This window comes from Ammospiza caudacuta, chromosome 8 (assembly GCF_027887145.1).
Source record: "Ammospiza caudacuta isolate bAmmCau1 chromosome 8, bAmmCau1.pri, whole genome shotgun sequence".
Lineage (NCBI taxonomy): Eukaryota > Metazoa > Chordata > Aves > Passeriformes > Passerellidae > Ammospiza > Ammospiza caudacuta.
In genome coordinates, this window is record NC_080600.1 from 37,554,898 (window position 1) to 37,565,691 (window position 10,794).

A 10,794-nucleotide genomic window follows, 5' to 3' on the forward strand; every position below is an offset into this window, starting at 1 on the left:
CCAAACTAAAGAGCCTCACAACCATGAACCTTCCCCTACATTTTTCTTTAGTAGTGTTAGTATGATTCACAGCTGTGCCCAGGGTGCACTAAGCATCGTGCAAACATCAGGGAAAGCCCACATATATTTAATTTTTCAAGCATGAATAGAAATGGTCCACAGAGAAAATGATATATTCATCAATAAATTAATCAGTTGTCTGAGATGAAGAGTGACAGATTGCATCAGTACATCCACACATGAGCATCCAGAGAACAACAATTTCAATTGCTCAATGTTTGTTCCATGTAATTTGATTTGCATGCACCTGAGTAGAGGAAAACCAGTAGTCATGTCCTATAGCTAACCCACATGAGACTTTATGACTCAGTGCAGTCATTCCAGTGAAAAAAGTGGGCCTGGATACACAATTTCTACATTTGCTGGCATTTATAACTGTTAGAATCTGAATTAGCATAAAGCATTAATCTGAAAGCAACACCTACCCTGAAATTTGTAAGCATTTGCACCATATATTTCAAACAAAATGCCTCCCAGTATGTGGGAGCTCACCATGATAAATCACTTTTCAGCGATTCGTTCTGAAACACAAATAATTTTTTATATAAAATCAGTATCTGCATTTACATTTAGTATCTTATCCATGGGCTGATGGATAAGCTAATAATGTAAAATACTCCCACTCAGAGAATTCTACCAGCTGAGTTTCCACCTGTGATACAGATAAATGAAATTCACCTTCTCAGAACACCAGCACCTCTTCCTGCACCAGAATAAACACACTAAACACTTACCAGGATGTGGATTTTGCTGCACTTGGTTATTTCTGTGCAGCTGAACCTTACCTGTGCCCGTGGTGAGCTGAAAGGGGAATCTCCAGGGCAGCCCTGGGACAGATGTGAGCAGCCACTCCACGTCCCATCCCTCTGCAAACAGCCCCTGGGACAGATGTGAGCAGCCACTCCATGTCCCATCCCCCTGCAAACAGCCCCTGGGACAGATGTGAGCAGCCACTCCATGTCCCATCCCTCTGCAAACAGCCCCTGGGACAGATGTGAGCAGCCACTCCACGTCCCATCCCTCTGCAAACAGCCCCTGCCCCTCTCCCAGCGACCAGGGCTGCTCAGACCTGCCCTGGCCAAGCCCTTCACAAAGCTCTCATTGACAAACCCACACATTCTGAGCCTTCCCTCAGCCCCTGACCACAGAGAAAGCCCTCAGAGCAGAGTTTGGTCTGTGCATTGTTCTGATGCAGTGCTAGCACTCCTCCATTCGCTGTGGAACAATTTTGGCTGATCAGATCAGGAAGATGAATGAACACTCTGCTTTCTGTGAATCACAAGTCTACACTGGACAGAAAACAGCAGACAGAACAAGATTGTTTTCTGCTTTGACAATATTATCAGAGATTAGCTGCCTGAGCAGAAACTGAGCTGCAACAGCAGAAGCTATATTTGTATATTTTTCCAAATTACGCTTTAGCAACATAAATGTCAGGAAACTAAGAATAATGGATTTCAAAACACCAGAGTTCTACTCCACCTGCTCTCCATTATGATTCTTAAACTAGGCTCAGTATGAACACACAGTACTGCAGCTACAGAAAGAAATAATAGTTGTTATTATGAAATGACTGCAGCCTTATACTACAGAGATATACACTGCAAAAAAAAAGTTATTATTCTGTTATCACTCTTTTCTCTGTTATCATTCTTTCCTTACATTACTGTAATCCAGAAATAATTTTATTAGAACTATTATTCTGGCACTTACTTGGGGTGCTAAGGAATAATTTAATGTTCATTTTAATAACTTTTATCATGCTCAGACTCTGTTTATTGCTATATATTTATAACAAAGTAAATCCACTCTTGATGAGAATTCTACAAGTATGCACATTTCAGACAGCCCTGAAATGAAGAGCAGAATGAATTTATTGACCAGGCATTGATTAGCACTTGATCATGAAAATATTGCACAAAACAACAGTGCCAGAATATTTTGTGAGCACCAAATTTTCACCCACTAAAGATGATAAATGGGGCTCCCCTGACTTCAAGGATCTCACACATTTAAGTCTACAGAGATTTTACTGAAGCCTGGTGCAATTTCATGCTGGAGAGCAACATCTGCAGCAGCTCTCAGAGCCCTGAGACCACAGTGGTTGCCACAGAGTGCAGGAGCAGCATCAGAGACAGCAGCTGGAACTTCCAAATGCTCTTTTACGAGCATTTCTGCAGTAAAATTAAGTTTATTAAGTGCTTGACAGTAAGAGATCTGTTCTTTCAGCTAAGTGGAAAAGCTGATTTCATGGTCTAAGTCCTGCTTGTCAATATTAGTGAACGGAAGGTGACAACTTCATTTTCCCCTTCAACAATGATTCTGCTCCATACCCAGCCTAGCTTAGCTCAGCTTCCTCTGAAAGGGTAGTCAGGCACTGGAAAAGGCTGAACAGGGAAATGGTGGAATCATTATCTCTGGAATTTTTCAAAAAATGTGTGAATGTGGCACTTAGGGACACTGTTTAGTCATGAATGTGGCAGTGCTGCATTAACAGCTGGACTCACTGATCTTAGAGGTCTTTTCCAGCCTTAAAATTCTGTGATTTATGATCTCAAGCCTTGTTTGCCATAAACATTACCTAATAAGGAAACTACCTTATGTATTCAGATCAAAATGAGATTTTTCAGTCTCCTTCAAAATTGCCAAGTGAAAGATCAGAATTCCTTATTCAGAATAGGGCAGCATCATAATCCCACCAAAAGAAAATACTCCATACCAGTCAAAATAAACCATTCCAACTTACTCAATGCTGGAAAAACACAGTGCTGGAGGCAACTAGACCAGCCTGGAAAGGAAGGGAGGGGAGTGGACCATAAAAAAGGAAAGAAATCTGCTTACAAACACTTGGTTGGAAAAGGAAGCTCCAGAACCTCTTCCTTACTCTCCACATGGGCATCACTCCCCTCAGCATTTTTCCTACAGTTATCAAATAACATCAGTTCCCTGGCCTAATATCTTGACTGTATCATGTGGGACACACTTGCAAGAAAGCATTTTGAAGCCTATAATGGGACAAAACAGGAATTTAAATGAGGAATTTCTAGGGGAGTGAGGAAGAGCAGTGAGAATGGTCAGTGTAGCCTGAAAATTACCAGAGCAGATCCCTGTTTTTCACTGAAATGGAACATTAGGGCTGTATTTCCAACACTTCACCATTACAGACAGGAGGTAAAATGGAAAGAGGATGCTTTAAATAGCAGTTGTTTGCAGATAATTGTCAATGTTAGGTACCCCAAGTGACAACTAGATATTTCTATCAAACAGGCAGCAAACTCTGGTCACCTGGCATCTCTCCCAACTCATGGATTGGCTGGAGGAAGCTGCTAAAAGGACAGCACTGAGGATGAGAGCAGCCAGTGCAAGGCAGTAAAATGAACAGAACTTCATGAAATTGCATGGGAACAGCAAAGTGACCCCAGAAGTCACTGTATTTCCTTCAAAGATTGAAAATTTTTAATAGTAAAGACATGAAAAGCCCTGGCAAGGCTTTTGTGGCATGTAAGTTAACTGCCAACTACCTAATAAGAGATTCCATACAGATTTAATATGTATTTGTGTGCTGATTCCTCTCTTACTCTCCATAAATTTAGTCTCAGCAAACCATGGGGACAGACATATTCCAAAAACATATAATTAGTTACTGATTTCAGTAGCTCAGTGCCTATCCCCTCCAGCTGAATATGCAGCCACAGGATATCCAGACAGGCACTACATTCTTCGCTGTTTGTTTCTCTAAACACTACCAGACTGCCAAAAAACAAGGAAAGAAAAAAGGAATTCAGCCTAAATAATCTTTAAAAATGTTTTTAAGGATCCTTTTAAAAGACACAGTTTTAGTTATTTATATTACACTTAATTCTTGCAACCCTGACAAATGAAAAATAAAATTAGGCGTATCACAATATTCCTTAAAACTATAGTGTTAATAGGTAACAAGGTTATTCTGTAACTTAGTATTTACCTTAATGTTGCTTCAGTAGCAAAGACAGACCACTGTATTTCCATGAAGCAGAACAAAATGGAAACTTGTTTCACTCTCTTGTTAACATTCAAATTCTTTACATTGTCAGATTCCGCTTTCAAGTGTCCCTCCTCTTTTTTCTTATTTCTGAACCAAGTTATTGTACCTGTGTTTCCATATAAATTGCTCTGTGTAATATATGTTGAGTTTCCAGAGACCATTTGGTCAGGTTTTAATCACCTCTCCTGGGAGCTGACACCAACCTCCAGCAGCAGGTCATACAATGCAGATCAGAATAACAAAAGACATGCTGCTGTGATTCCAAAATAAAAGGGAAAAACAATACAAGTCTGTCTTTATCAAGCTTAAGAATGATGTTTTGGGACTTCTTTGATTTTCTCCTAGACAGAACCTTCCTTTTGTTTGCATTAAAGCATAAATTCAACCACTTCTGATTTTTCCTCTCTCTAAAACAGAGAATGTGCCACCGAAAATATTTTGTTCCACATTCCACGTTTCTTTTTGTCTTTCATGTGTTTTAATTGCCCAAGATACAAAGCTCGTATTTGGCAAATTTGCATTGAACTCAAATTTGTATTTACACAATTATGCATTTTTTCCTGTTTTGAAATAAAAGAAATAGATTTTAATTTTTCCCACATAAAAGTGATTTGGATTTTGTTTGGATTTTTTTTTCCCATTCAAATTCTTTGTATAAAGGTAAATTAGAAAAACGTCATGGAACTTATAGAAAAACACTGTTCAAAAAAGAAAATGGAATTTCTCTTTCAGATTAGCATTGTTTTAGGCTATCTGTCAGTGTAATACAGATAAATTATAGCATTCCCACTACAAATCTCAAATAGATTAAGATTTGTCATATTTGACCTCTTTGGCAAAAGGCAACCCACTGCATAATGATTTTTACACTGTCCTCCAAAATGAACAGTTCCACATGTATAAATGCTAGCAGGAATCAACATCTCCTGTTTCTTTCTCCGACCTTCAACAATCCCATACTCTGCAGAAAAAAACCAAACAGTTTTACTAATTTATAAGCACCATGCAGACACAGGCAGTCTAGAGAAAAACCTCTTTAGCAGTTGCAAAGAAAAATAAAAAACATGAGAAAGCTTCTACAAAGAAAGAAAATTCTAAGAGACCGAAAGAAAAACAAAAAGGAAGAGGTGTGAAATTTAAAATATTCCCAATACTCACTGAAAGCAGCCACTGCAAGAGCCAGTGTGACAATAATGGAGACCCAGGAAACCCACAATGCCTTCTTTCTGTAGCTCTGAGCTTCATGAGGTTTTAGCCTTGTACTGCTTTCTAGTAAACCTGACAAGCAATAAGCAAAGAAGGTATGAACAATGCATCGCTCCTTCCAAAAACACAGCTGTGTTAGTTCAGCCCTAGAAGACACATTTGCATTCCATATTACACACAGAAGCAATACAGAACCAAATCCTGCTCACATTATTAAGGTGAAGTGAATGAGGCCACCAGACACATGTGAGTAAGCAAGAAGAGCACACACAAGCTGTTTTGACTCCACACATCAATCCCTCAAAAAGAGCACTGCATCCCAGTCATGGAAATTCACAAATCAATGTGATTTCCACCTGTACCTCTGCACAAGAAATGGCTCAGTCCTATTGTCCCTCAGATCAGAATCTGTTTCAGAACCTGAGGATCCTGGGGCTAATTAACACAGGAGAAAATCTCCTGCTCACCAGTCCCAGTGGAATCACCTCCCAAAGCACAGGGACACACTGCACATACTGATCATCAAAGCACAAGTGGGCATGCCCCAGAATCAAAGCTGTCACAGCTGGAAAAGCCCCTTCAAGCACCTTGTCCTTCATTTGGGGTAAGAACACATTCCCATCTAGAACTAATTGAAGAACCAACTCTGTCCTTGCTGCAATGGGTGCAGAAGGCTGTTGAACACAAAGGAATGCTATTGCTTTTTCTCTTTTTTGATGCTTTCAGTCTGTGCAAGTCTTTTGTCCACTGATCTTACATCACAGAGAATGGAGGTTAAACATAAATTAACATTTTTTGGCTTTTATTCTCTCAGTCTGAGTCTAAAGCCACTTCTAAAATGCACTCAGAATTTTACAAATTTCCATTTTGTAAATCCCATTCTGATTAGTTTATGTTTAATACATCCATCTAATTTGAAACATACACTCTTTATCACCATTATGTTTCAGCTCAAATCTGCTTAACTGGAGAGAAAACCTGATGGCTTTAAATTTCTTAATGAGTTACTCCAGAAGATGTGGGTGGCTCCTCTCAGATGATGAGCACTTTTCAGAGGGATTTGCCTGCACTAAATGCATTGAACTGACACACTGGTTTACCAGCACGACTTTCAGTGGCTGCTCTAAGGTCTCAGACAAAGGGTGGAGAACAGGGGCTGTGTCAGACCAGCCCCAGATTAAAACAGAAGAGCTGAAGCTGTCACTGTCCTCACCTTCCCCAGTTTTCTCTCTGGTGGCTATTGCGACTTTCAAGGCAGGGACATCTGATCTGGTTCTCAGTGTACTCCTGAATCCACACCATGTTTAACCAAGTTTATTAACCTTCACAGATATTACTTTCAACTGACTGTAATACACTGGCTGAAAACTGCAATGGTTTTGGAATCAATTCAGAACTGAATCAGACATCTCTGCCTTGGGGGCAGCATTATGTCAGCAGAGGGGCAGGCATCCAGGGGTGGTGAAATTTGAGCCATCAGATTTTATTCTGCCACTTGGAGTCTGTTAAAATTACTGGTTGCAATCCCAGCATAATTGGTGGGATACACACTGTCTTGGAAAAATTCTTTATGCCTTTTACACCCCAGTTACAATAAAGCACAGAGAGTTTCTTTATGGGAGTTCAGAAAGCCACTCTGAGAATTTCATGCTTGTATTGTATTTTTAGAAAATTTTAGATATTATGACACTTTGTGCTACACACTCCCCCCTTAATGAAAGAATCTACAAACTTAGGACCAGGAATCTACAAAATATAGGAGCAGGCCCTATACTGGAATTATGTCTATTTCTTATTACATGCATTCTTTGTCTAATACACAAAAACTGAGAGATGCCAACTCCAAAAGCCCTGAGTCTTTTACTGATAGTGTTGCACAGCTATTTCTCACATGCCTGCTTTCATTTGTGTGAAGAATTTTTTTTCCCCACAAATGTTTGGCCTATCTTCTGCTACTATATATAACGATGTACAGTTTAATTGCTGTCTGCTATAAGCAATTCAGCAACACATCTTGAAACATAGGAGGGATTTCTACTAATCTAACCATAGAGAAAATACATCTTTCACATTGTGTGTATTCATCCCTCCTGTCCCCTCCCCAAACAAGGATTTCAAATTATGGTCCAAATCTTCTTGGAACATAAAGCAAAGGTTTTCTCAGCCAATTTTAGCTCTCAGTATTTCCAACCTCAAGTAAACACAGATCAGAATGACAGATATCCTCACCTGTTTCTTTATTTTAAGACATCTTTTAATTCATGGCTACAACTCGTATTACCTGGGAAGCCCAACATACATGGTTGATACTAACAAATCAAACAATACCCTAATTAAACTGAGGGATGAATAACAAGCCCCAGAGCTAGTGCAGCACTCCTGATTACTATTCACATGTCAAGCACATGTCCAGTATGACAGAGACTGCAGTCTTTATAAAACTCCACCACTTCTGCCGTGTGTGTGTGTGTTTCTCTGTCTCTCAAAATGGCTGGCATACTCTGGCTGTCAGCGATGTGATCCCTTCCTTCCTGAAATAATTCAAATACATTTTCTGCCTTTAAAATTTTCACCCCCAAGAAAGATCGTATCATTCTTAGGAGTGTCCTGAGGCCAGCACACAGAGATACAAACTCATTCACATGACTACCAAGCCCATAGAATGAAAATTATTTAGAGGCAACAACAGCTCATTAATTTACACACAAGAACAAAAATCACAAGGTAAACTTCCATATTTCTTCACTGACCATAAGAAAGCAAGCACCTACAGGAGGATGAAAGTTAATCTTTCAGTATGACCTGCACTGCTTCAAAAATAAAAAGCTACCATCTACAAATGGAATTCCTCCGCCCTGAAATTAACATACTGAGTAATTTTATTGCCAATAATTTATTTAACACATGGATATCCTTGAGGTATAGAAAAGATGAGGAACTGATTAAATTCACTGGATTTTTAAATTATCTTTCAGTATCTTCACATATTAACAGATTTTCTTCCCATAAAAAAATCAGAAGGAGAAAAAAACCTGCCTAACAGTTGCAGAACACAAGCTTGGCATATTTGTGAAGTGATTCTAGGATATTCTTTACCATATGCTGACTTACCAGAAGTACTTTTCTATTTGGCTAAGGGATCATTTTAAAATGTCAAGTTAGAAATTGTGGAAGAGATAAGGCTAATAAAAAACCTGTTCACCTAAGGATGTTAATTTAAGGGTCCCATCCACAAAATTATCACCGATTTTGGATCTGGCTCTTAAAGAGCAAATATCTAGTTCCAAAATTTAGGGTTAGTATTTATTTTTAGCAAACATGGAAGCATCATCTCTATAACTGGAAAAGATTGTAGGAAAAAGTACAATCTAAAAGGACAGACTGCTAACATTTTCAACAGGGACAACCTGCAAAAATCATACCAGATTTCCCTCTACAATGAAATTATCCTGGTACACATGGAACCAGTAACTACAGGAAAAGCAAAAAGAAAGGTACTGAAGGGCCATAGAAAGAGCATAGAGGCAAGGAAGAAAATTAAATCAGCAGCTTTAGCTTCATCTCCCTCATAGAAAGAGGTAGGTTAGGTATAACAGACACTATCTTTATGGAACTACCCTTAATGCCAAAGGGACAGCTTTCACCTTTGGCTCTGTCATCCTGGGCACTAATTAGAATTTTCTGTACCCAAACTTCTGTGTTGAAACCATAACCAAAATTCCTCACTCATGTAAAAGGGAGCTCAGACTGCCCTCAGGCAGGCACAATGCCTGTCCCCAGCCACTGGCAGCGACAGTGAGGGTACCCCTGGAGCAAGGGCTGTCCCCAGCCCCAGCACGACTGGAATTTGTCAGGAAGGTGGTGAATGCTCTTCCCCCTCACTCCTCTACTTCGTGTCTACGATCTGTGAGCAGGCACGGGCTTGGGAAGCTGGGCATGGAGCAGGACATAGAGGGGATACGTGTAAAGGGGCTGTGGATGAACACTGGGAACACAAAAGCGACTCCCGGATGGTGAAAGCAAAATGGAAAAGGAAGAGAAGGCAACAGAGAGACAGGCTAAGGGAAGAAATAGATGAAATTCAAAGATGGAGACAAATTGTGTGGAAGAGGAGCCTGGAGGCGTTGTGGAGGACAGGGCAGTGGGGAGGGTTAAAATGGCAGCTGCCTTTGTGGGCGGCAGGTGAGTGAGCCCTGAACAGATGTCCGAAATGGATGTGCTTGGCACCAAAGCGTAACGCGGTTTGCCAGCCGGCACCTTCCAAACACCTGGTCAGGTATTTCCGTCAATAACAAAAACCAGTTGTGTGGAAGTGCACACCTCGGTGGGGGAAGGGAGACAAGTGCCCCGACTTTAACCCGCAGCCTTGCTGGGGCGGACCCCCAGAAACGCCGCGTTGTGCCGCTGCTCGGGGGGCGACTGCCACCACCCCGATGGCTCGGGCACCTCGGCGGCCTCCGAGGAGAAAGCCGGGAGCTCCGGGAGCGCCGATGCCGCCGCCACCGCGCCCCGGGCCGGGCGCTGCCTGCGGAGCCGTGTGCCGCCCGCAGCCGCCCCGCCGCCAGGCAGGCAGGCAGGCGAGTTCCCTCCCGGGCGAGCTGCGAGCAGCCACGAATAGAGTTTATAAAAATACTTCAAAGCTGTCGCGGAGCGCTCGCACGGGAGCTAAAACGGGGCAGAGCTTCGAGGGCGGCGCGGGGGGGATGTCGAGCGGCTGCCAGCGGCGGGATGAGGGGTGGGCGAGCCGGGCTGGAGGGGGAGTTCGGGGGGCAAGAACCGGTGTGTGTTGAAGGGCTGGAGGGGAGGGGATGGGACGGGCAGGGCGGCTGCGGCGGCATGGGGAGGGTACGAGTCCAGGAGAGAGCGACAGAGGATGCTGCAGAGAGGGTGTCGGAGGAGCCGTCGGGGTGAGTATGAGGCTCTTCGGGACTCAGGGGAGGTGGTGGGGCTCGCCACAGCGCAGGGCAGCGTGCAGGAAGGAGGGGAACGGACAGACGGACGGACGGACGGCGCTCACCTCTGTCCTCCAGCCCCTCGCTGAACTGCCCGCTCTCCCCGATGCGCAGCTGCTCCTGCTGCTGCTCCCGGGGGGCGCCGGGCGGGTTGGCGCCGGGGGGCTGCACGATGGCGGGGTCCGGAGTGGTGTCCAGGGGCGCAGCGGGCGGCTCCATCTCTGGCGGGGCGGCGGGAGGCGGCCGGCGGCTGCGGCGGGGAAGCGAGGAGCGAGCGGAGCATCCAGCCCGGGTGCGAGCCCGGGGAGAGGAGGAGACTCCGGCTCAGAGCATCAGGGAGAGGGGGACGGGCAGCGAACAAACTCCGGGAGCGCCGCTGCCCGCGGCCGCCTCATCCCTGCCCGCGGCGAGAGCGCAGGTGGAGCGCGGTGCCGCCTCCCGGCGCTGCCCGTCCCCTCCCCGCCCCGCCGGGCCCGGCAGCGGGAGCCTCCTCAGCCTCCCCTCGCCATGGCGGGCTCTGCCTCCTCCTCCTCTCCTCCTCCTCCTCCCGCA

At 43.7% G+C, this 10,794-nt stretch overlaps 1 protein-coding gene across 1 annotated transcript in view; it reads right to left on the reverse strand.

Moving 5' to 3' along the window:
• TMEM163 (transmembrane protein 163) overlaps positions 1–10,477 on the reverse strand; it is an 87,415-nt gene extending 76,938 nt beyond the window's left edge. The window contains exons 1-2 of the mRNA XM_058809825.1: positions 10,308–10,477; positions 5,243–5,362 (exon numbers count right to left, since the gene is read on the reverse strand). Of these exons, the coding sequence (XP_058665808.1) occupies positions 5,243–5,362; positions 10,308–10,461 (274 nt within the window). The 5' untranslated portion in view covers positions 10,462–10,477. The remainder of the gene's footprint in view (positions 1–5,242; positions 5,363–10,307) is intronic.
• Between the last annotated feature and the right edge of the window lie 317 nt (positions 10,478–10,794).